Consider the following 27335-nt stretch of genomic DNA (forward strand, 5'->3'; position numbering starts at 1 on the left):
TGCAAGCCTTTCTGCCTTTTCTAGTTAACATTTCTGTAGAAAAGCTAGGTGATCAACTAGAAATGCCTTGAAGATCGACCAGTCGTTCGCAATCGACCGGTTGGTGACTACTGTTCTAGACAAATTTAATGGGAACGTTGCAGGGACATTTCTGCGCATCACTTGTCAGGCCGGAGAAGGACATGCATTACTACCAGTTCTGTCTGGGGGGGATCCTCCAGAACTCCCGACACCAAGGTCTGCTGCATGGTGCACTAAATGTATCTGGTTCAGGAGGGCCAGAGAGACGTGGTGAGCTGGGGTTCACACAAACACCATGCCAATTGGACACTTAACATTTTAATGCATATACTCATTCACTCAGACACACATTGCATTTTAAGACAAATTGTTACTGTCCCCACTAAAACAAATACTTAACATGTAATCTTTGAAATATTGAATTACTGTGGAATTCTATTCATTCCTATGAAAGACTGCCAATACGGCCGACCAGTAGCTTAAACCTCTCATTGGCCACCAGTACATAGCATCAGCAATCCAGGGTTTATATACATCATTAGGCTACCCCTGACCAACGCATACGAGCAGCACTGCTACCCTGTATAACACATTTTCTTATAGAATAATCTATTTTCCTTAAGACTGACAGTTGTCTGATTTTAAAAAGATATAGAAAAATCTATGAAATGCTAATTTTACTGTTAGGGGACACCAACACCATTTTGGTTTGTCACAAAATGATATGCACAGTATTTAGATTAGGAAAAAAACTAATTATGTTCTGCTTTGCATAGTCACTTGACTATCTTTACAATGATCTGCCATTGTCGAGGCTAGAGTACATTTCTATATGGAGTTAATGTAGTCAAGGCTTTGATGCTGAATTCTATAAACGCTTTGGAGGTGATAACTGGTGGAGGGATATGGTCAAAACTCAACAAATAGTGTCTCACACTGAACAAAACATGGAATTGTGCATTGATTCCTTTTTTAAACTGCCAAATGAATAGATCTGGTGTTGTGTTCAGCAACACGTGTTGGTTAATTGAAGCTCAATTTAATCCGTAGCACTAAAGACCTGTGCTACAGCGGTCGCGGAGACTGCGTTCACGGTAAATGTATGTCAACTCAATCCGAAATTACCTTTACATTTCTACAGTGCTGAGCTTAAACGTTACAGAATGAATGGAGCCCTAAAGCATATGAGCACAATATGTGCCGAATTGTTCCTTTACTCATAGAATGTATTATTTGCCCGTCACCGGTGTGGAAGTTCATATCTAAAACCCTAGCTTGGAGTAGGTTTCTATAAAATTCACAATTGATGCATTAAGCACATCTTTATCATAATTCCTCTCAAAAATATCTTCGTTGCATTAAAAACTAGCCTACTGCACATTCACATTATTTTCTGAGACATTACAATTCTCTAAATTAACCAAATGTTATGCGAAAAGTCTTCTCCTGCTCTTTGCGTCGGTTGTCGCAGAGTTTGGACACATCCTCCACCCTTCTCTGTAGAAGCACTGAGGAAAAACAGGGAGATATTACAGAGTTAATTTGGATTGAAGGAAGTCTTGACTCTGTATCAGAAAGGTCAAGTTAGTTGTGGAAGTAGTTTACTCAAGCTTCTCTGGACCATAGGTTAAATACTGACCCGAGTTCTGGTCAATCCATTGAAGAGAGTCCATGTGGGCATTGAGAATTTTACAGATCTGCTGAAGCTAAGAGGAAAAGTGTCAGCATAACTAATTATTCAGTTCCTCCTACCTAAATTAAACTATACAAGGGTGTATTCATTACAGGTACAAACAGTTATGAAAAATGCTGTATTTGCCAATAAAAAAAAATATTCCTAGTAATACAGATCTACTTAAATTAAATCATACCCCTGCACATCGACTGTATTAATGAGCACATTGTACTGGTACCCCTTGTATAGTCAAGTCACTGTTACTTATTGTGTATTATTACGTTTTACTTTTCTATTATTTCTCCATTTTCTTTCTCTGCATTGTTGAAGGGCCCATAAGTAAGCATTTCTCTGTTACTCCACACCTGTTTACAAAGTATGTGACATAACATTTGATTTAGAATAACTGTAGCAATATAGAAGCAGAAGCAACCAGGTATTCAGTAGACCATCTGTTTTTCTTTCTCACCGGGTCACTGGTATCAGCTGGCCCACAGGATGTGTTCAGGTGTTCAATTATTTCCTTTAGATCTTGGGACATCCTCTTCAGCTGGGCGTCCACGTTCTCTGCAAGCTTGTACCTTCAGAAAGAGAATGCATAAAGATTAAATATCACAACCATATAGTCATGAATCAGTTCACTGTGCACTGGTTCTCACTCAAAGCCTTTTGTTAAAACCTTACGTTCTCTCGCGTTCCTCGTCGGCATTCTGCATGTAGATGGTTCCACTCTGTTCTTTAACAGACTCCTCCAGCGGGGACAGCAGGTCCTCCAGTTCCTTCTGTTGTGACAGGATGAAGTCTAGCTCCTGGTCCAGCCTAGGATGGGTTAGAGAGCAGAAACACAAGGTTATCCAATAACTTTGACACAATAGTAACACAATGACTACTTGTCACAGATAAAGGACAGAATTCAGAATCTGGTGTACTCAAATACTCCATTAGACATAAACCGGTTAACTCCCACCTTCTTTGGTCCAGTTTCACCTTCTCCATCTCCCTGTGCAGTGATGTGATCTGTAACAACGAGATGAACATCCTCTTAATCTGCCATGAAGACACCCAAAAGTTCAATTGAAGGCCATTTCATGAGATTACAACAAATAGCATGGCCTAGATTCTAGTGGTGCAGTTACTACGAGAAGTGCCATGTCTGTTTACCTTCTCTCCGTTCTCCACCAGCGTGCGGTCCCAGGCGTTGACCTGGGTAGCCTGCTGTAAGAAGTGCCTTTCCTGGTCCTCCAACTCAAGACTCCACTTGTTGATGAGACCCTCTAGTTGGGCATAGGACATCACTGGAGGAGCACTGTAGAGGGGGAGTAAATGGACAGGGTCACATTGAAAAGACTAGGACTAAGAGTGGATAAGGATGTATTTAGAGAAATGCAAAAAAGGTTGAGGATACAGAAGCAGTGAGACACGTAATGAACTGGGCTGGCTAAACCCTGCAGTACCTTGCTGTAACAGTAGTGATGGTTGTGGCTACTCCAGTGATTGGGGCCGTTGCGCCGATGCCAGTGGCACCCGCAGGTTTCATACCCAGTGAAAAACCTGTTGTTGAGCCAGTGGTAGCGAAAACATAAAATCCACTACAGTGATGAATTCCTCAATATGACCAGAATTCATCAACGACAAACAAGCCCAGTTACAGAATTTTGCATAAACAAGCAACAATATCAAGCTTTAGTTATTCCAATAACCCTGTACGATGAAACAGTACGGTACCTGTGCCAGCTGGTGCTGTGGTGGTGGCAGTGACTGCTCCCAGGGGTTTGAGCATGAAGCCCAGGGTACTTCCTGCTGCCGATGTGGCAGCCGGGGCGGCTGAGGTGGGGGCAGCACCCACTGATCAGGAGAGAGTACGGGTAACAGACAAGAAAATTAATGCCACCACAGAATGTCAGAAAGACAAATTTAACCTAAGTTATGAGTTATTTGCTGACATTTGATTTCTCAGGCAAGAGTTAAAGGATAAAACTCACAAAAACCTGTGACTGCTGCCGTTGATGCTGGTACTGCAAAGAGAGAAGAACCTAATGAGGCCTGGGTAGCCGGGGCAGTTACAGCAGGGGCTGGAGTAGCTTTAGAGAAAGAAAAATAAATCAACTTGATATCAGTTGAAAAACAGGCACACACACACGTCCATTCAAAGATAAAACATTTTCTCAGACAGTTTCAAACATGTATTTTTCTCCAATTTGTCAGCTATTTATTTGATAAATGACATATGCCAAACGTCTCCATTTACCTGAAGGTTTGACACCAAAAGCAAATCCTCCACCCTGGGTTGTGGTTGGTGCAGCTGTTGAGGCCGGGGCCACAGAGTTCAGACCTGAGGGAAATAAAATACACTCACTCATTCAGGATGCACAAAACACATTAATGTAAGCATGTCATTTACTGTACATTACCTATGATCTGATCAACTGAGCTGACTAGAAGCTCAGAAAACTCACCTGTGGACTGGTTCCCCATGGAAAGGGTGGCAGGGGCGCTGTTCCCAAATGAGAAGCCCCCTCCTGCGGTTACGGTAGGGGCTGCCTGGACCTTGGCGGCACCAAAACTAAACCCACCTCCCATAATTTGAGCGGTTGCAGCAGGAGTTCCTAAAGAAAGCCCACCAGCTGCTGCTGGTTGAGCCTGAGTTTGGGCAACAGAGGCTCCAAGCCCCCCTGTGGTCCCAAAGCTGAACCCCCCTCCTGTGGGAACAGCAGTGGTTTGTGTGGCGAAACCCCCACCAAGTCCAAAGCCTGCCCCAGAGGTGGGGGTTGCCATCCCCATAGTTAGCCCTGTCGGTGCTGGTTGAGAGGCAGCTGGTGTGCCCAGATTGAGTTTAGCAGTGGGAGTCCTAGAGATAAAAGTAAAGAGAAAAGAATGCATTAGAAAATCTACATTACAATCCTACTAAAAGTTTGCCTTGCTAGCCAGACTCCTTGTTCCAGCCAAATGCTACGCCCACGGATGTCAGTTTCTTCTCCGCAATAAGTCGATCTGAGAACCTCCCTGACCCATCATTGAATGCGAACACATTCAGGGCAGTCTGAATGGTCCAAAAACAGATTGGTTGGGCTAGAGATCAGGAACACATTTCATTATCTTTGATTGGTTAGCGACAAGCCAAACACCGATAACTGTTTTGTTTAACACCCCTTGTTCCCCTCGTCCCCAAAAACGACTTTAATGATGGCAGTCTCAGACTAAAAGTATGAAATGAACAACAGAGCAGCCGAAGAATTGTGTGAGTCGTCAGGCTAACTAAAAGCTAAAACAGGTAACAACCTACCCAAGATTAACATAAGTGCTATAACTATCCAAACATCCATGTAAATTACATCATCCAATGCACCCACCCAATAGAGAAGCCTCCTCCTGCTGGAGTACTGTTCTGTGTAGGGTTCCCAAAGCTGAATCCTCCAGTTGAGTTTGTACTGTTCGGGGGCTGGGCAGGATTGGGGGGTCCAAAAGAGAAGCCACCACCTGGAGCTGTAGGTGCAGCACTGGCATTCCCAAAGCCTGTGCCTGGCGCAGCTGTGGTTTTTGGAGCTCCAAAGCTGTATCCAGTATTGGACGCTTGTCCAAAGTTGAATCCTCCACTCATTGTCCTATCTAGGAAGGAGGACACAAGGTAGAGATGAATACAATGACATTACATCGTACCGATGTCATAGTCCCTTCAACGTCTTCACCCACTAGCACAATTTAGCTAGCCACATAATAAGATATGCAGATTTATACAGGTCAACCCCATGTCACTTCTTTGACTTATCTATTTTTTTACACTGACAGTATTTGTAAATAGACATTCTGGGAGAACGGTTGCTATACTATAGCAAGTTAGCGTACTTACTTAGCTAACGTTAGTGTTCTAGCTAGTAAATTAGTTAATTAACGTTAGCTAGCTACTAAAATACGAACGAGAGTTAACATTAGCTAGTGAACAAAACGCCATATATTAACGTTGTATTGCAATACCACCAGCTAAACAACAGTATACATGTTCATTCACTGAGAAGGAACAAATCCTGTCAATTGATAAAATTACCATACCTCCCCTCTTCTACCGACAAGAGATGAAATTGAACGAATGCTTTCTGCGCGCACTATGAACGCGTTTGATTGCGTTAACGACATCGCTATGGAACTAAGTACTTCCGGGACAAGGATTTTATCTTTCACAAGAGTCCCGTCCTGCATACTTTGTAAATGAAATAGGGCGAAAATGGAATACGTGCACTATTATCGATATTTTATAGTTCTCATACAAAGAATAATGAAAATTATTTCTGAGATATGTGATTTGTTTATTTCTTATCTAAAAATGGTCAATGTTTGTACAATATTTTTTTGCACCACACACACCCTTGTATGTACGTTGTCGCAGTAAAGGGGCTCCATACTATTCAGGAGCACTTGTAGTTTCCAAATCCTGAATTTACACCCAGAGAAGCGTTGGTGCTCATTTTGCCAACCGTAAAGAGTGACCAAGCAGCTTAAATGCACTTCGTTTTTTCATATTGGACATGCATATTGCAGCATACACAGTTCCTTGTAAATTGTGTCGCAGTAAAAGGGGGTTCATTCTTCTCCGGAGCACCTTTAGTTTCCAAAGCTACAGTTTACAGGAGCGTCGCTGATCATTCTACAAACAATGTTTGTTTATGAAGTCAATAGATGCAATTTGGTCAAACATACTTTATTCATAAAAAATATCACGATGAAGTTAAACAAATGCTTTATGAAATTGATCAACAGTAACACTGAAGTATCAAATGATATGCAAGATCCTCTTCATCTCATTGGTTGAGTCAGCCCCGGGCACAAACTGGTTGAATACAGCCGTTTAAGCAGTCTTTAATAAGGTCCGCAGAATGAGCAGTGAAGCTCATCGAGCTGTAAATTCCAGAATGTAAAGTAAAAGTAGAATGGACCCCTTTAACTTCGATATAACATACAGAAAAGTGTACAGTGCAATATGTCTAATATGAAAAAACTATTGGATTTAAGCTCATTGGACATGTAAGGGCCAAACAAGCTTTGAGTGTGCCATTGTAGATTTACCCCCATTTACCACCAGTAATACATAACTTCAGCTGATTGAGGTAATATTGAACCTCTTCCAATGTCAGCCCTGCCATATCAGGATATTTCCGAGCTGCTTTCACAATTAGCTGTATTCTGACTGTGTTAAACTTTTTCAGCACAGCTATTAATTACTCCTGCTATGAACGTCACCAGTTCTCTTCGTCTCCACCCACCAGCTCAGTGGTCCCCGGTCTATACCCTACTCTCCCTTGCAACTGCGTCTCCCTGGGCCTGGACCACCCTCACTGCCTCAGCATGACACCCTTCTCTCCACTCTCACTTGTTGCACCTCCACTGCCTGTTTCACTGAGCACCCCCACAACTGCAGCACTTTGGTTGTACTCCGTCCCCACACTTCCCATACTCATGCTTTCCTCCACACCTGGCACACCACTTTCGCCTTACAGGCTGCTGCCACAAGCCAAAAGCTCTGGCAGTTATATTTAAAAGGTGTCAGTACACAAACCCTCACATAACTCATATCCTATGGCACATGTCACTCATTCCACGGAGGGTCGAGTGTCAGCAGGTTTTCACTCCACCCTTGTACTTGATTGATGAATTAAGGTCACTAATTAGGCATGAACTCCCCTCACCTGGTTGTCTAGGTATTAATTGAAAGGAAAAAACAACCTGCAGACACAGCCTTCTGTGGAATGAGTTTGACACACCTGTCCTATGGTTACTTTGTTTGGAAGTACCCTGTACTCGAAGTGTAACAGAAAAGGTAGATAAGGGAGTGAAGAGTGGTTAAGTTTGCTATTTGAAAAACGCGCCTTCCAGATCCGACTTGATAACCTACAGCTGTAAACTTCACAACTCTTTAAAACATCAATGGAGCCACAACCAATGTCTTAGATCATTGGCTGCAACAATGCTGCCCTTAAAAAAGGATGGCCATTTTGAAAACTGCAGTATATATTTTGGACACAGTAATTGCAATATTACTGCAGTAAAAAGGTGTTATTTTGGACAGTACTTGCAGCATACTGCAGTTATACTAGTGTACTGTGGTTATACTGCATTCAACAAGTAGAAGTATCATTTTATTTTGTAGTAGTACATGCAGTGGATTATTTATGGTTTCAAACAAGTAAATATGAACAGAACGGCATTCAAATAAGAATTTCTTGGAGCAAACAAGATTCTAGAAAAGCCCCCTTCAATTTAGACTTTTACAGATGGAGAAAAATTGCATGTCAGAAAATGCAGGTACTAAGGTTCAAGGCCACCACACAGACAAGGTTTTCAAAATGTAGTTTCTTTATATTTTGTTCAAGGACTAAAGAGTGAACACATTAACAAACACAGATACATAAACAAGAACAGTCCATCCTGGTAGAAGACATATTTGCACTGTGTTTTGAGTCCATTTGGGGATTGGTCACTGTCGCACAGTTGCTGGACTCCATTGCACACCACTCTAGCACAGGCCACAATGAGGGGGAGAACAGAGCAAAGGTGAGGGGATCATTCTCATGGAGCATCTCAAAATCACTCACATGGGTTGGGAAAGTCATTCCATATCTGGGAAATTGCAGAACGTGTGTGCATTAGTGAGCTCCTCCAATGCAGTTTTCAAACACTACTGATCGTTTCAAAGTAACATTATGTGATCAATGACTTCTGAAGCTCCTGTTGCCTCTTGTTCTTCTATATAATGGCGGTCCGCAAACAAACAAAGGTGCATGCCGCTACCTACTGTGCGGTCAATCACAGTTTATAACATTATCTCCCCATTTCTAAATCCTCCTACCTAACTCAGTAATTCTGAGAAAATAAGAGCCCTAACTTAAGACTCTGCTCCACTGTTTCATCAACCATACACTCCAGACACAAACCATTCACATGCTTGCAAACCAGATGAAATGACGAGTTCAATGTACAATGCCCTAGGCGCAATCTAGCAAACACCACCTCTTCCTTCCTAATCTGACCTTTGAATCTTGGTCAACAACCTTTCTTTGGAGGGCATATAAATGACAGCCCTTGGGCTCAGAGTCCAATCTCTTCTGCCACACATCTATCAAAATGGCTCTGATCTTACATTTGGCCGCACCTCTACCCAGTGGAACATTAATATCAATTATATCTTGTTTCAAAGCTCTTTTGGCTAACTGGTCTACAATTTAATTCCATTCCACACCCAAATGTGCTAGCACCAAGCAGAATCTCACTACTACACCCAGTCTCTCAATTCTCCATAATAACATGAACTCCTCCAATAGGTCACTCATAATAGATTTGCCAGATTATTATTATTTTTTTATTTAACTAGGCAAGTCAGTTAAGAACAAATTCTTATTTACAATGATGGCCTACCCCGGCCAAACCCTAACAACGCTGGGCCAATTGTGCGCCGTCCTATGGGACTGCCAATCACGGCTGGTTGTGATACAGCCTGGAATCGAACCAGGGTCTGTACTGACACCTCTAGCACTGAGATGCAGTGCCTTAGACCGCTGCACCACTCGGGAGCCCAATGATAAACTATTCAATACAGACAGGGAATATGAGCATACTATAATTCCTGCAGGTTGAGAAACTATCGCCAACAGCTCACCTGTTCGTATTCTCTACATCTGCGCCCACTATCTGGGTCCTTGGAACAATCTGTGAAAAGCAATACAAATGCATGGAAACTTCTACCAATTTAATTGTCAACCAGTTTCCCTATAGCACTGACTTCTGACCAATCTTTTCTTTACCAAGGTTAGATCAGTAACCACAAAGAAACATCTATCACCACAGAAGGGCCAACCTCTAACTCCCTCAAACCACTCATCAGCAAGCTTTCCAACCAAAACCACTGCCTTGTCTACTAGTGTATTCCCAACAGTCATCTAGAACAGTAGCAGTGGGATGCTCAACCTCACAGCCTTTCAACCTAACAACATTTTACACCCTATATCCAAAGGATTCTCACCTGCCACCACTATTAAGGAACATAGAGATGTTGATTTAAATGCACCAATACATATCCTTGAAGCTATAATACTGGATTCTGTCCAGCCTCTGAAGCCAAGTCTTTGGCGCTGTTCTATACTATACACCCATAATCAATTGTTGTCCTGATCAGAACTCTATGAATATCCATCAATGATATTCTGTCAGCACCCCATTCATAACCAGAGACCGAGCGCATAAGATTCACCACCTTCTTACACTTCGTTTCAACATTTATAACATGATCTTTTCATGTATAATTGCTCGTTGAACCATAAATCCAAATATTTGTATTTAGAAACCCTCCCCATAGGCTGTCCATACAGAAACTGTATATTATAATCAACTTTCTTCAAAATGCAGCAAGACTTCGCCACTGACAATTTAAAAATGCTAGTCAATCGACCATCTTTCAACATCCACTATAGCTTGAACAGATTTTCACGAGACTTTCTTCCAAATAGCTCCATCGTCAGCATATAGGGAAGCTCCAATGCCACTGCCTACATTTAAAAAACATTGTTAATCATAATATTGAACAAAATAGGACTGAGATCACTGCCTTGAGGAATACCATTGTCAACTCCATAGGCATCAGATAAAATAGGATCCATTTTAACTCAAAAAGAGCGATTTAAATAAGGTCAAACCCCAATTATAAAATCTCCCACCAATTCCAAGTATTTTCATCTTAATCAGAAGGCCTTCTCTGCACATAGGGTCTTATGCCTTTTCAATGTCAAAAATGACAGCAGCCATTACTTTTCATGACCAGAGTTTTTTATACATGTTTTTACTTCATTGCTCACCTTTACTAATGCATCCAAAATTAGATCTACCTTTACGAAATCTACTTTGACTCAATAAACCACTATGTTCCAGGAACATCTGACAATCAGTTGACTATCATCTTTTCCATTAGTTTACACAAGTTATAGGTCAGTGCTATTGGTCTAACTATCAGCACATGAAGGGTCCTTAACAGGCTTTACAAAAAGGTAATATTACTGCACGTTTCCAACCAGAAGGTATAACCCCCTCACTCCAAATCTTATGGGCATCTTTCTTTTGGTGTTTTTCAGAGTCAGTAGAAAGGCCTCTTTAGTGTCCTCAGTTTTCATAACTGTGACCTTAATTGCCTACCATCTGTAAGCTGTTAGTGTCTTAACAACCATTCCACAGGTGCATGTTCATTAATTGTTTATGGTTCATTGAACAAGCATGGGAAACAGTGTATAAACCCTTTACAATGATCTGTAAAGTTATTTGAATTTTTACAAATTATCTTTGAAAGACAGGGTCCTGAAAAAATGACTTTTTGTTTTTTTGTGAGTTTACATCAACTGGCCTCTCTAAAGAGAACTTTCCAACAGACTCAAACTTTTCCCAGTCTGCTTTATGAAAGCCCCATCTTCTGAATGGTAGTCTATCTGGAATAGTAACATCACAGTTCATGGTACACCAAATCAGGAAATGATCACTTCCAACAGTAGAATCATCCATTACATTGCATTCACACATAGATGCAATAGAGTTAGAAGCCAGTGTGAGGCCCAGGCAAGATGTAACCCCTCCAACAACTACTGTACCACATCCATCGTTAAGACATACCAATGCTCATTTCCATCATACCTTCCACAATAGTACCATTAGCAGCTGTGCATTAAAGTCGCCTCACAATCTCTAGAGCCCAATTCTCGTGATATTTCAGACGTCGCTACAGTTAGTTGACGACAAGGGTTGTAAAAATGTTGCAACTTAATATTACTACCTGCACTGTAGATTTCCACCACACATTGACATTCAGATGGGACAGGTATATTACGATATACAAGACCTTCTCTTATGAACATAGGTCAACTTGACAGGGTGGTGGTTGTGCTATCAGATCTGATCTAATAATAACCAGGAATAATAAAATCAAGATGTGGTCTAAGCCATGTTCCTTGAACACATCAGGGTTGATCTCTAAATCTATTACACATTTCTTAAACTCCTGACCATTAGCAATAAGGCTTCTGGCATTCCACTGAAGGATGACAAAAACCATAACTCTGCCTATCATACTGAGACATTCCATCATTAGGACTCAACATATCACCAATCATTGTGACAATAACATTTGTTCTTTCCATCAATGCAGTAAAGTTGATAACCTTTCTAATGAAGGCTATAAAGTCAATCTGATTAACTATCCACATTTGTGAGAAAAAGGATTTCTGAACGGGTCTCCTATCCGTGTCAGGACTAACGTACGCAACATTCGACAGAAGGTCCACTTATTCCAGGACTGACCCTATTACCTCCAGCATTCTTCTTAATAATTCCACTAATCTGCCTTGCAGCCTCTGCATAAGAGAAATTAGTGAATTAGTGATTATTTTTCCTTTTCAGCACACACCATCCAGGTCCTTGACTTATCCCCACCCATATCATCAGAACAATTATCCATGTCGACCATAGTCCAGCACATCTGTTGCTAAACCGCCTACCACAATATAGAACGATAGATTCTGTTTCGCTTATCCACCGACCTGTTTCTGGCCGTAACTAATCTTGTCGCACAACGAAGGGTTTGACTGCGGCCTGAAATTCCCATCCGAAGGTCCGTTTGATCACGTAGTTTCGCAAAATGCAAGATCCCACTTGTTTCGCCATCGTTCCAGTGCCTTCTATTACAAGCCGTTTTCAAATCCAATGGTGTGTACAAATCCTGGATGGCTGACAGGGGGCACTGTATTTAAGTCAAGGCACAGTCATGTTGGTACTCCTCAATTGTAAGAAAGACGTTGGAAGCTATAGAAATGCATTTATTAATTTCTACATTTGTTTGACACGTTTATTCTATTTGACACTAATGCATACTTGTAAAATATATACACAAGCAAAACATTTTTTTTTGCGAGTACTAATGTTACTGCCACCACAACAAAAAAATATTTTTAAAATACACGCAATTTTGTCCTTGAAACATCTCATTGAAATACTGTGGAATTTCATTCATTCCTATGGAGGACTGCTGCACTAGGGAGTGCCAATATGGCCGACAGGTGGCTTCAAATCCTCTGAATAGCGTTGAACAACCTGCTAAATCTTTGCTGTCAAGGACGGGGGGGCTTTGCCAAATATGAAGAAAGTGGGAGGGGGAGGGGGGGGGGGCAGTGGTGTGAAGTACTTAAGTGGTACTAGAAAATACTTTGGGTCATCTGTACTTTACTATTTGAGACAACTTTTACTTCACTACATTCCTTAAGAAAATAATGTACTTTCTACTCCATACATTTTCCTTGACAAAAGTACGTTATATTTTGAATGCTTAGCAGGACAGGAAAAGAGAAAATCAAGAGAAAATCCCTGGTCATCCCTTCTGCCTCTGATCTGGCAGACTCACTAAACACATGGTTCATTTGTAAATGTCTGAGTGTTGGAGTGTGCCCCTGGCTTTCCGTAAAAAAAAAATCCAAATGGTACCGTCTGGTTTGCTTAATATAAGGAATTTGAAACGATTTCTACTTTTACTAAGGTATATTTAAAACCAAATGCTTTCACTCAAGTAGTATTTTACTGGGTGACTCATGTTTACTTGGGGGACAATGAGCAAGAACACACCCATTCAAATGTAAACAATGCATAACAAAGTAGCCATGTGCTATGTTGTCCTAATCTTTAAATTAATTATAAAAATAAAAAGTGCAGAGACAATAAAACCAGTGTTCTGTGTTCTCCATTTAGTCTTGGTCAGTTTCCGTGCTGCAGCATTCTGTATGTTTGCAGTTGACCAATGGCTTTCTTGGGTAGACCAGACAGGAGAGTATTACAGTAATCCAGTCTACTTGCAATAAAAGCATGGATGAGTCTCTCTGTAACTGCCTGACAGAGAAACGGCCACACATTTTCCTCAGATGGTAAAAAGCTGTCACATTCCTAATGTGTGATTCGAAATAGAGTTCAGAATCTAAAATAACACCTAGGTTTTCTTAACGTCATTGACCGTGAATTAAAACGTGTGGTCAGACTATCACTCCGTGCCTTGACTCCAGTACCTCGGTCTTGTCTAGATTTAGCTGGAGGAAGTTGAGGCATCCAAGTATTTAAAAATCACTAATACAGTCCCAATCATTTATCCGTGGAGGTAAAATCCTCCGGTGACACAGAAATGTAAAGTTGTGTCTGCGTAGCCGTGAAAAATCAATGCTGTGCTTTCTGATAACATATATAAAGTGAACAGTGCCGGACCAAAAATCTAACCTTTCGCAATGCAAAATGTGATATGTATACTGAAAAAATATACAGTTGAAGTGGGAAGTTTACATACACCTTAGCCAAATACATTTAAACTCAGTTTCACAATTCCTGACATTTAATCCTAGTAAAAATTCCCTGTCTTAGGTCAGTTAGGATCACCACTTTATTTTAAGAATGTGAAATGTCAGAATAATAGTAGAGAGAATGATTTATTCCAGCTTTTATTTATTTCATAACATTCCCAGTGGGTCAGCAGTTTACATACACTCAATTAGTATTTGGTAGCATTGACTTTAAATTGTTTAACTTGGGTCAAACGTTTTGGGTAGCCTTCCACAAGCTTCCCACAATAAGTTGGGTGAATTATGGCCCATTCCTCCTGACAGAGCTGGGGTAACGGAGTCAGGTTTGTAGGCCTCCTTGCTCGCACACACTTTTTCAGTTCTGCCCACAGATTTTCTATAGGATTGAGGTCAAGGCTTTGTGATGGCCACTCCAATACCTTGACTTTGTTGTCCTTAAGCCACAACTTTGGAAGTATGCTTGGAGTTATTGTCCATTTGGAAGACCCATTTGCGACCAAGCTTCAACTTCCTGACTGATGTCTTGAGATGTTGCTTCAATATATCCACATAATTTTCTCTGAGCAGTTGATGTGTCTGTTACTTGAACTCTGAAGCATTTATTTTGGCTGCAATTTCTGAGGCTGTTAACTAATGAACTTATCCTCTGCAGCAGAGGTAACTCTGGGTCTTCCTTTCCTGTGGTGGCCCTCATGAGTGCCAGTTTCATCATAGCGCTTGATGGTTTTTGTGACTGCACTTGAAGAAACTTTCAAAGTTCTTTTAATTTTCCGGATTGACTGACCTTCATGTCTTACAGTAATGATGGACTGTAATTTCTCTTTGCTTATTTGCGCTGTTCTTGCCATAATATGGACTTGGTCTTTTACCAAATAGGGCTATCTTCTGTATACCACCCCTACCTTGTAACAACACAACTGATTGGCTCAAACGTGTTAAGGAGGAAAGAAATTGCAGATATTAAACAAGGCACACCAGTTAATTTTAAAGAATTCCACATAACTACCTCGTGAAGCTGGTTGAGAGAATGCCAAGAGTGTGCAAAGCTGTGATCAAGGCACAGGGTGGCTACTTTGAACAATCTCAAATATATTTTGATTTGTTTAACACTTGGTTACTACATGAGTCCATATGTGTTATTTCATAGTTTTGATGTCTTCACTATTATTCTACAATGTAGAAAAATCCAAGAAAATCCCTTGAATGAGTAGGTGTGTTCAAACTTTTGACTGGTACTGTATTAGCTAAGACATGACTGATACATGTTGAAAAAATCTTTGACATGCACTGGAACCTAAAATAAACTACTGTAACATGCTAACGTTAATGTACTGAATGTGCACGTTAATGTGCACATGATTTCACAACTTCAGACATCTACCATACAACAAAGCATGAATTTTAGTAGATTTTTTTTTGCTACAATTGTAAATGTATTGAAAATGCAGCCAAGTGCTGGCTGATTCTCCTGATGCCGAAACCAATGCAACGTGCATTGTGAGTAGATGACAAATCGCACTGTATATTAACATTTACAGTTCTCTTTTCCATTCTTACAACTTCACTTCACAATAACCTTCATCGTTTTCATGCAATATTCATTAAAAAAAATACTTAAAGCTCTGTGTGATGTAAACAATTGATGCTGTGTCAAGGACGCAGTATGTTTGTTGAAATTTAGAGTTGGGGCGGGGCTCAAGTCAAAGGACGAATATGATTGGACAACACTCAAACTGGCGATGATGGTTGGATTAATTTAGTTGAGCTTTTCTCGCATTTCCATTGGTGGCTTTTTGCTAGTGGAGACTGGCTAGACATTGGATTGGCTGACAGTGTCAGTCATTTCATGAGACAGAAATCTAAATCAAATTTAAATTGGTCACAAATATATTTAGCAGATGATATTGCGGGTGTAGCGTAATGCTTGTGTTCCTTGCTCCAACAATGCAGTAATATCTAACAATTCACACAAACCTAAAGTAAAAGAATGGAGTTAAGAAATATATAAATATTACAAGGAGCAATGTGCTCCAAAAGGAGTCGGGATCTCGGGGACCAGAACACTCAGATGACAGAGGAATGGGGTCGACTCCGGGAGAAGGCATATTAATTAGAAAATTGTTGTGAAACCGCACATTTTTTAAACAATTAGTTGAGTAAAGTTTTAGCTTCTGTCTTAAGCATCCTAAATAATGCCATAGATTCAGTTTCTCAAAAAGAGAATCACATAATTAAGGGAAGCATGGTGGAAGGGGCAAACCTGCAATGGTAAGTGATTGTTGTCTACGAAGACGAGACAAACCGCTGAGCCATGGCGATTTTAAATAGTGGCAAAAACACACAAATAAAACTCAAATGCTGCTTTTCATTGCTGACGAGCAGATGTCACTAATATGCATTGTTAAAAGCTTTAATAATATAACATTTTAGGCACAATTTGGTCCCAAAGGCTTCAGAAAACCTCGGTTTCCCATCACTAGCGTGCATTGCATGAGCAGTCATCTGAGCACTGTAGCACCATCGATTCTGCGCCACTCCACCCTCTTGGACCAGGAAGTAACAACTGCAGGAGTAGTGGGTGCGGCAGCAATCTGTCCATTTGCGCGGTTCGCGAGCGGGAGCCCCACTTCGCAGGTTTTTTGCGTTGGTTCGCGGCCTTTGCGTCTGGTACCGGATATAGTAAAGCTTAACTTTTCCTATTCATTATCTGTTCAATATTACACCCATAGTGATTACTTATGGCCACAGGTTTGTTTTGTGGCGCTATTCCACATCCCATAGGCCACTATAATGTTAGCTACCTCACGGAGGGAACAACCATCAGAGTCACTGTAGACACAGACCGACCTGGCATTTCTCTATCTGAAAATTGCTTCTTACAACGACTGCAATTATTCTCTGATTTATGCCCAAGATAGCTACAAAGCTATCTTCAGCTGCCTCTAGATCCAGTTCACTTTTAATAGTCTCAAATTGTTTGCCATGCTGTCACTAGCTACATATATTTAGCAAAAAAGACTCGATGAAATTGATTGTTTTCTTTGTAGCTTGCTTATATACACACTACAGTAGGCTAGTACAGGAGCTAGCAACAGTACACCTTTACTGAATGACAACAATGTAGCCTGAACACTTCGGTCTAGCTAGTTGGCCTTAGACATTGATAAATTAACATATGGAGAGAGAACAAATTCATGCAGCTGTGGTCGTGTCACTTGTTTAGCCATTTACCTGCTTTAAAAATACTCAAGCCTTCAGCCATATCAGCAGGTCTCCCATGAAAAAGTGATATTGACTTCAATGGGATAACCAGGTAATTAAAGCAAAAATGTTCTGTTCACTCAATAGATAGAACTGTGTGTGTGGTTCAGTGGCAGATTTTCCTAAAGAAAATAGACGAAGATAGTATCAGCAGTTCTCAATCAGATTACACACCTGGTCTCATTCATTTATAGATTTTACTTATATTGAGAATGATTTCCATATCTGTTATTGTTCATGGTGTAATTATGTGCATTTTTTAAAAACACACAGTGAACAAAAAGCTGCCACCATTGTGGGTGCCATATAATTTGTGTGCATATCTTTAAGTTATGCACATTTCATGTTAATATTCCATTACCCTAAGTCCTCCATTCCCGAACATGAAGCTGCCTGACCCTAGCAGGAAGGACCAGAGAAGTGTTAGCTTAAGGTATGAATTCATATTGAGTAAAATTAAGTTCACTCAAGTTCTTATTTAGTGACTGACACGAATTGGAGCATGAACAGGCTTAGTCTACACTCCGGTGGAACAATGGCCATGTAATCCATTTGTCAACAGCGGTTGTGCCAATTAATGCATATCACAACTGTCGAGAGGTGTGTACACACTAAGCCTTAGAGGTTTTGTAACTTCACATGATTAGGCCTATGTAAATACAGATCTGAATGTTTGATATCCTTTCTACTGTAAACTGTTGATTGTAGTTGATGCCAAAGTTAATCATTTAATATTCTACTAAAAGGACTCTGTCAGCTTTTAGATGTGTGCATTGTTAGATACTACAGCACTGTTGGAGCTAGGAACACAAGCCTTTCACTACACCCGCAATAACATCTGTTAAATATGTGTATGCGACCAATAAAATGTCATGAGACTGAAAAGTAGAGATGGATGCTGGAGAAGGGGGAGTGACTACAGACAGAAATAAGTGCTGAAAATCTATTTCCATTGATGCAAGTGGTTTGGACTCATTTGATGTATATTTATTTCACAGGTACTGTGCATCCATTATAGTTCATTACTATTGTGTTAATTTGGTGAATGGCTTGTATTAAACGAACTTCGATAGTAAGTTCATTGTACAAAGGATTGTGCTCCAACAATCATAAATATGGCTTTGATTTCATTAAAGTAAACCTCAACGTAAAGCAATCGGTTTAATATATTGTCTTTATATGCATTACAATGGCAAATGAAATGTCCTCCCGATGCAAGACGTCCTCCAGCAATGGCTGAAATTTTACTTTTGAAAAGCGATATCCCAACTACAAGCACAGTACACACACTGAAGGGTAAAAAAAACACATTAACAAGTGGTTTTTAGACAACTTTTTAGTCATTCAAGACATTGGTCTGATGGGAAGTGGATGTCATCATGCTTGAGGAACAATACAGAACAAGAAGAGGAAAGCCCCCACTTGTACCATGTTATGACTTTAAACCTGTTGGGGCTAGGGGGCAGTATTTGCATGGCCGGATAAAAAACGTACCCGATTTAAACTGCTTACTACTCTTGCCCAGAAACAAAAATATGCATATAATTAGTAGATTTGGATAGAAAACAGAGAAATTGAAGTTATAGCATTTATGAGGTATTTGTATTTCAAGCGTCCCACCTTGCCCAGGGAGGTTAACTGGACCACCTATTGAGATGTGCCTCTTGTTAACATTTTACATTTACATTTTAGTAATTTAGCAGACGCTCTTATCCAGAGCGACTTACAGTAGTGAATTCATACATTTCATAATTGGGAATCGAACCCACAACCCTGGCGTTGCAAACACCATGCTCTACCAACTGAGCCACACGGGACCGTTAAGTAAACCAGGTGTTACATTAGGAGACAAGTACCATTTAAAAAAAAAAAAAAAAAAGCAGTGCATTTACATACTTTTTCCACTAAACAGACCTAAAACATCTAGGTTTGTTGCATGAAGAAATTAATAAATAGGTGTTGATGATTTAGAATGTAACTGCCGAGGTAGAATATTGAAAGTGGAACATTCCATTTTTTTTTTTTTAAACATTTCACAGGATATGCCTTGCTCTAAAGAAGCACTCAGTTAATCACAGTGGGTTCTCTCCTCTCCTGTAAAACTATTTGGTCTGAGGGAATAAAAGCTATTATAATAAAGACAAATTCCATAAACTGATTTTTTTTTAAATTATGCTACGGCTGTACACGACTGACCCCATCAACCCCTACCTACATGCACATATCTACCTAGCACCTCTGCACATCACCGTGTATATAGCCAGGTTATTAATCATTGTGTATTTATTCCCTGTTATTTTTTCTATAATTTCTCTGCATTGTTGGGAAGGGCCTGTAAATAAGCAGTTCACCGTTTGTAAACAACGGGTGTACTAAGCATGTACTAAGCATGTGACAAATACAATTTGATCTGTATAATACAATTCCCATGGTGCAAAATGTACCCTCTAGACTTAGGGTCTATACTACTGTTGGTTATGGTCATTGTGTAACACAATTAGAGGAATCATTTGGAACAGCATTGTGTACACCTTTCTCCAAGTAAAAACGTATGCAAACATCTTGCAGATTCACACCTATACAAACCTTTGTTACAGTTTTAGAAGATGCTGCTTCAAACACTCGATCAGACGACCTCAATCTGAAACCTTTTTTTCCAATACTGTGACGACCCTGGGTTTATAAGAGCGGAAATCGACTCTGCCGCTCGAGCATGCTTTTGCGGCACAGTCGATAGCGCGCCGGACTTCGGGCTTGAAGGTCGAGACCTGCTCCCTGCCTGTTTCATTACAATACCATCACTTGTCGTAGTACTAGTGGCGTCACTCAAATGACCATCTCCACTAGTTTAAGGAGAAATGTCAGAGGTTCATTATCGCCAGACTCGCCAAAGCTAAAACATTCGCATGGAATTTATGACACCCTTTGTAATAAGTCATATCTAAATTGCAGTAGTCCAACAAACAATCAAGCAAACTCCTATTTGCATTTATAGGTGACAAAATAATTGTCTTAAATCTTCATCGATTGTCTTCTTCTCCACAGGGATTGAAATTGGTTGTGCTCTGTGTTAATTACCATAGGCTACCCATACTAATAAGGCAATAAGGTCAATCGGGTGACCGAGGTAAAGACAGTTTCAAGTTGGATATTCAACGGATATTCGCGCTTTCAAACCACTTGAGCCACAGACTCCAAATAAGTGTCATAATGTTGGAAAAATTGCGCACAACATTGCACAGGTCTTATTTTCACGATTTGGACATTAATTCGCTTTCCAAAGCTAATAAACATGTGTAAATGTGAGCAGCATTTTGTATTCCTAGTTGAATTAGTAAACAAAGTACAAACATGTTTTACGTTAGAATTTCAATAGCTCCTTGGTCATGTGACCTACTTGACTCAAACAAGGTCCAGAATGTCCACTGACTACCCTTCTCAATTGCACACCTTTAGTTTGTCCATTTTCATCTCACAAGATTTTACATGAATTTCTCAAAATGTAAAATTTCAATAGCTCCTTGGTCATGTGACTTCAAACAAGGTTCAGAATGTCCACTCAGTGGGCCTACACATTGCACACCCTTTAGTTTGTCCATTTTCATCGCACAAGATTTTACATGCATTTTTCAAAATGTAAAATTTCAACAGGTCCTTGGTCATGTGACCTACTGACCTCAAACAAGGTTCAGAATGTCCACTGACTATACCATCATATCGCACACTCTGATGTTTGTCTACTTTCATATCATGCTATTAGACTTAAATCTGTAAGCTTTGCAGGCCTTCATTTCACATGGGTGTTACATTTTTTGTTGTTGAAGTTAACAAATGTTCCAGCCTCACAATAACTATCTTTCACATGGACACTGAAAAGATCCGCAAACGGCTGTATGTGGTATGGATCAAGGACAGGAGAGGTGTTCGAACAGAGGTGCTTAAAGGAAGGTGCACAGGTAGGCCTCATGAAAAACAATGTTTCATATGCTATTTTTAATCACAGTAATAGGCAGTGATTTGTCAGTCACAGTGAGCTTGATAAGGTGAAAGAATCCTCTTCATAGCATCACTTTCATATACTGTACATTAAGACAAATCCTTCTACGTTGAGTATTAGAACGCAGTTTCCATAACCTGATAATGACTTGATATTTGAGTGCATTCACAACAAGCCATCTGCAGACAACTTACAAAATGCAATAGTGCATTTGAGGGTTAGTTTTTCTGATGAAAATAGTTATTTGATGCATGGCCTACTATTTCTAACTGGAAAAAGTATTTTGTGAGTAAAATCCTTTTTCCAAAATTGATTTGGGTACATTTTTGTGAAGAGGTATGAGGGTTGTGATATGTGTCATTTAATAGTAAGATCATTTAAGGGATCAATACATTTCTATATTGCTTCCCCAGTATCTGCATTAACCATCAGGCCAAGTGTTTTTGGTTGACCCTGCTGGACAGAAAGAGAAGGAGGAATCGGAACACGCTGCATTCAAATTCAGGTCTTAGTTATTCCATTGTACTGGATCTAATATATATTAGCATTTTACATACATTCAAAAAGAAAAACTCTTGGCTGCTGGCTCGGTCACTTTCAGACATGCACAGAGCAGACTGAAAGGGGAAGGGTAGCTCTTGACTTGAACCACAGGGGTTCTCTGTAAATAGAGAATAATCCAAAAGGCACAGACACACCCCTTGACTTTCAATTGGCACCGTTGACCTGTATGTATTCTCTCCTTATTGGCTCTGTGGTGCAGTCTGGCAGTCTGACTATAGTGCCAGAGGTATGAGGAGAGACATCCTCCTTTGTATTTATGGGAACAAATATTTCCTAACACTTTGGATCCTATTCTTGGACAGTTAGAAGACACAATGCATCAATGCAAAAAAATATATAATGACTAATTACTGTCCATGAGTAACCTCAACCTTGTGGGTCTGTGGGTGTTTGGACCAATAAAGTGCCAACTCAATTCTACCAGTGACGAGTCTCTCATGGCCCTATGAACGGGGACACAGGGCAATAGTTTTTAATCTAAACCAGCCCTTTTTTACTGGAGTACACTAACCCCTAATTGGGGCTCTTTTCTTGACACATAGTAGCAGTTTACCAGATAAGAAGTCAAGAAGATCAAAAAGTAGATTGTTGTAAGGGTGTATTACATCCTGTGCTGGCCACATTGTCATACCATTCTGGATTCTGAGTGGTAAAATCACAGCTGAAAAATGCCTCTTATGTATGTGTATACATTTTCCTCCAGACAATCTACTGCAGAGTTCTGTCATGCTATCCAGGTCTATGCCCAAACAGTTTGAGCTTCTACTTTTAAAAATCAACCTTTCCAGAAATAAGTCTCTCACTGTTGCCGCTTGTTACAGACCCCCCTCAGCTCCCAGCTGCGCCCTGGACACCATATGTGAATTAATTGCCCCCCCATTTATCTTCAGAGTTTGTACTGTTAGGTGACCTAAACTGGGATATGCTTAACACCCCGGCCATCCTACAATCTAAGCTACAGTTGGGGAAAAAATTATTTGATCCCCTGTTGATTTTGTACGTTTGCCCACTGATAAAGAAAGGATCAGTCTATAACTTTAATGGTAGGTTTATTTGAACAGTGAGAGACAGAATAACAACAAAAATACCCAGAAAAACGCATGTCAAAAATTTTATAAATTGATTTGCATTTTAATGAGGGAAATAAGTATTTGACCCCCTCTCAATCAGAAAGATTTCTGGCTCCCAGGTGTCTTTTATACAGGTAACGAGCTGAGATTAGGAGCACACTCTTAAAGGGAGTGCTCCTAACAGCAGCTTGTTACCTGTAAAAAAGACACCTGTCTACAGAAGCAATCAATCAATCAGATTCCAAACTCTCCATCATGACCAAGACCAAAGAGCTCTCCAAGGATGTCAGGGACAAGATTGTAGACCTACATAAGGCTGGAATGGGCTACAAGACCATCGCCAAGCAGCTTGGTGAGAAGGTGACAACATTTGGTGCGATTATTCGCAAATGAAAGAAACACAAAAGAACTGTCAATATCCATGCAAGATCTCACCTCGTGGGGTTGCAATGATCATGAGAATGGTGAGGAATCAGCCCAGAACTACACAGGAAGATCTTGTCAATGATCTCAAGGCAGCTGGGAACATAGTCACCAAGAAAACAATTGGTAACACACTACGCCGTGAAGGACTGAAATCCTGCAGCGCCCGCAAGGTCCCCCTGCTCAAGAATACATATACATGCCCGTCTGAAGTTTGCCAATAAACATCTGAATGATTCAGAGGACAACTGGTGAAAGTGTTGTGGTCAGATGAGACCAAAATAGAGCTCTTTGGCATCAACACAACTCGCCGTGTTTGGAGGAGGAGGAATGCTGCCTATGACCCCAAGAACACCATCTCCACCGTCAAACATGGAGGTGGAAACATTATGCTTTGGGGGTGTTTTTCTGCTAAGGGGTGGACGATGGACGGGGCCATGTACTGTCAAATCTTGGGTGAGAACCTCCTTCCCTCAGCCAGGGCATTGAAAATGGGTCGTGGATGGGTATTCCAGCATGACAATGACCCAAAACACATGGCCAAGGCAACAATAGACTGGTTCAAGAAGAAGCACATTAAGGTCCTGGAGTGGCCTAGCCAGTCTCCAGACCTTAATCCCATAGAAAATCTGTGGAGGGAGCTGAAGGTTCGAGTTGCCAAACGTCAGCCTCGAAACCTTAATGACTTGGAGAAGATCTGCAAAGAGGAGTGGGACAAAATCCTTCATGAGATGTGTGCAAACCTGGTGGCCAACTACAAGAAACGTCTGACCTCGTGATTGCCAACAAGGGTTTTGCAACCAAGTACTAAGTCATGTTTTGCAGAGGGGTCAAATACTTTTTCCCTTATTAAAATGCAAATCATTTTATAACATTTTTGACATGCGTTTTTCTGGATTTTTTTGTTGTTATTCTGTCTCTCACTGTTCAAATAAACCTACCATTAAAATTATAGACTGATCATTTCTTTGTAAGTGGGCAAACGTATGAAATCAGCAGGGGATCAAATACTTTTTCCCCCCACTGTAGATGCCCTCAATCTCACCCAAATGGGTGAGACCAGGTACAACCCCAAATCCGGAAACTCGGGCACCCTCATAGATATCATCCTGACCAACCTGTCCTCTAAATACACCTCTGCTGTCTTCAACCAGGATCTCAGCGATCACTGCCTCATTGCCTGCGTCCGTAATGGGTCCGCAGTCAAACGACCACCCATCATCACAGTCAAACGCTCCCTAAAACACTTCAGCGAGCAGGCCTTTCTAATCGACCTGGCCCGGGTATCCTGGAAGGATATTGACCTCATTCCGTCAGAGGATGCCTGGTTATTCCTTAAAAGTGCTTTCCTCACCATCTTAAATAAGCATGCCCCATTCAAAAAATGTAGAACCAGGATCAGATATAGCCCTTGGTTCACTCCAGACCTGACTGCCCTTGACCAGCACAAAAACATCCTGTGGCATACTGCATTAGCATTGAATAGCCCCCGCGATATGCAACTTTTCAGGGAAGTTAGGAACTTATCGGCAGACTCAACAGCTTTGGTTTCTCAAATGACTGCCTCGCCCGGTTCACCAAGTACTTCTCGAATAGAGTTCAGTGTGTCAAATCGGAGGGCCTGTTGCCCGGACCTCTGGCAGTCTCTTTGGGGGTGCCACAGGATTCAATTCTCAGGCCGACTCTTTTCTCTGTATACATCAATGATGTCGCTCTTGCTGCTGGTGATTCTCTGATCCACTTCTACGCAGACGACACCATTCTGTATACATCTGGCCCTTTGGACACTGTGTTAACTAACCACACAACTCTCCTTCCGTGGCCTCCAACTGTTCTTAAATGCAAGTAAAACTAAATGCATGCTCTTCAACCGATCACTGCCCGCACCTGACCGCCCGCCTAGCATCACTACTCTGGACGGTTCTGACTTAGAATATGTGGACAACTACAAATACCTAGGTGTCTGGCTAGACTTTAAACTCTCCTTCCAGACTCATTAAGCATCTCCAATCCAAAATTAAATCTAGAATTGGCTTCCTATTTCACAACAAAGCATCCTTCACTCATGCTGCCCAACATACCCCTTCGTAAAACTGACTATCCTACCGATCCTTGTCTTCGGCGATGTCATTTAGAAAATAGCCTCCAACACTCTACTCAGCAAATTGGATGCAGTCTATCACAGTGCCATTCGTTTCGTCACCAAACCCCCATATACTACCCACCACTGCGACCGGTATGCTCTCGTTGGCTGGCCCTCGCTTCATATTCGTCGCCAAACCCACTGGTTCCAGGTCATCTAAGTCCTTGCTAGGTAAAGCCCCGCCTTATCTCAGCTCACTGGTCACCATAGCAGCACCCACCCATAACACGCGCTCCAGCAGGTATATTTCACTGGTCACCCACAAAGCCAAATCCTATTTGGTCGCCTTTCCTTCGAGTTCTCTGTTGCCAATGACTGGAACGAATTGCAAAAATCACTGAAGCTGGAGACTCATATCTCCCTCACTATCTTTAAGCATCAGCTATCAGAGCAGCTTACAGATCATTGCACCTGTACATAGCCCATCTGTAAATAGCCCATCCAAATACCTCATCCCCATATTGTTATTTATTTTATTTATATATATTTTTTAAATTGCTTCTTTGCACCCCAGTATCTCTACTTGCACATTCATCTTCTGCACATCTATCACTCCAGTGTTTATTTGCGAAATTGTAATTATTTCGCCACTACGGCCTATTTGCTGCCTTACCTCCCTAATCTTACTTCATTTGCACACACTGTATATAGACTTTTCCATTGTGTTATTGACTGTACGTTTGTTTATTCCATGTGTAACTGTGTTGTTGTTTGTGTCACACTGCTTTGCTTTATCTTGGCCAGGTCGCAGTTGTAAATGAGAACTTGTTCTCAACTGGCTTACCTGGTTGAATAAAGGTGAATAAAAAAATAAAATAAAAAATACTGTATGTGGGAATGTCTTATGTCCGTTCTACATGTAGTGTTGGTACATGGAATATTCCTCAACCGCATATATCATAAATTGCTATTGCAAATATAAGAATTTCGTTCAACAACTGATATTTTCAGATATTATTTTGACAAACACAAAATGCTTACAATTCATTCTCTATTGTCATAGAGTTGGTGGGCTCTGTCATCTGTGATCTTTATGATATGACTTTCTTTAAGCACGTACTGATGAAACTGTCACAATATTTTTTTCTTAAAGTCTACAAACGCTCTACATTTATTCACTCTGTGATAGGGTTGGATCCTATATGCTACTTTTATTATTGTCCTGTAAATGGTTCAGTGCCTATAATTTAGGCTGTGTGTGTGTGTGTGTAGAATGGGGCATAAAGGAAATTACCTCTACTACTAAATTACTACTAGATTATAGTGATAAGGAAAACAGCATACAAATCTGGCTTGTGTATTCATTTGCCTATAACTAATCAGAATTCCATTATGTTTACATAAAAAAGAGAACACTTCAAAATGAGAAGATCCTGCCATGGAAAAGACGACTGGGTGGACATAAAGTGGAAAGGAGGGGAAATAACTTACACCATGCAGCAGGACACCTTCAGCTGCGGGGTCTTTGTAATGCAGGTTTGATAGTTATATTTTCAATAATGAATGGTTAGCTGTTATGTGACAATTAGGTCAAAAACTCTATTTTATTTTTTGGTGTAGATGGCCAAGGAAGTTGCACAGAACTTCCCCAACATCCCCTCCCAAATTGATATGGAACCTTCAAAAACACATGGAGCAACTGCGAAAAGAAATGGCTGAGGATATACTAAAAATGTAATGACATTTAATTCAAAGTAAATGTAGATTCTTTATTTTTATGTAGTTGTGTGGGACAGCTGTATGTTCAGTTCATGCCTATGATTTCAGAGTTCAACAACTGCTTCATTTGTGCCACTGATAAAGAACCTGGATGTGGCCCAAAGAC

The 27335-nt window shown here is 40.7% G+C and overlaps 1 protein-coding gene across 2 annotated transcripts; it reads right to left on the reverse strand.

Moving 5' to 3' along the window:
- Positions 1-323: 323 nt before the first annotated feature.
- On the reverse strand, positions 324-5854 carry nup62l (nucleoporin 62 like). 2 transcript variants are annotated; one of them, XM_014196876.2, is made up of 13 exons: positions 5744-5854; positions 5047-5302; positions 4153-4544; positions 3945-4028; positions 3679-3711; positions 3422-3541; positions 3151-3247; positions 2858-3002; positions 2664-2713; positions 2381-2515; positions 2166-2277; positions 1661-1727; positions 324-1529 (listed from the first exon to the last, which is right to left on the reverse strand). In XM_014196876.2, the coding sequence occupies exons 2-13, from the start codon at positions 5292-5294 to the stop codon at positions 1438-1440; spliced, it is 1575 nt and encodes a 524-aa protein (XP_014052351.1). In that variant the 5' UTR covers positions 5295-5302; positions 5744-5854; the 3' UTR covers positions 324-1437. The 2 variants fall into 2 exon arrangements, with proteins under 2 accessions (XP_014052351.1, XP_014052347.1); XM_014196872.2 differs by having other exon boundaries at positions 3679-3777.
- Positions 5855-27335: the final 21481 nt, after the last annotated feature.

The sequence above is a fragment of the Salmo salar genome, chromosome 04 (genome assembly GCF_965601325.2).
Source record: "Salmo salar chromosome 04, fSalSal1, whole genome shotgun sequence".
Taxonomy (NCBI): Eukaryota; Metazoa; Chordata; class Actinopteri; order Salmoniformes; family Salmonidae; genus Salmo; species Salmo salar.

Bases quoted from the DNA above. Each gene is read 5' to 3' on its own strand.
- nup62l (XM_014196872.2), bottom strand. From the start codon at position 5,294: ATGAGTGGAGGATTCAACTTTGGACAAGCGTCCAATACTGGATACAGC. The intron at 3,778-3,944 runs GTAAATGGAGAC...CTTTCTCTAAAG, and splicing joins TTTTGGTGTCAAACCTTCAG to CTACTCCAGCCCCTGCTGTA. The intron at 1,530-1,660 runs GTCAGTATTTAA...GTTTTTCCTCAG, and splicing joins ATGGATTGACCAGAACTCGG to TGCTTCTACAGAGAAGGGTG.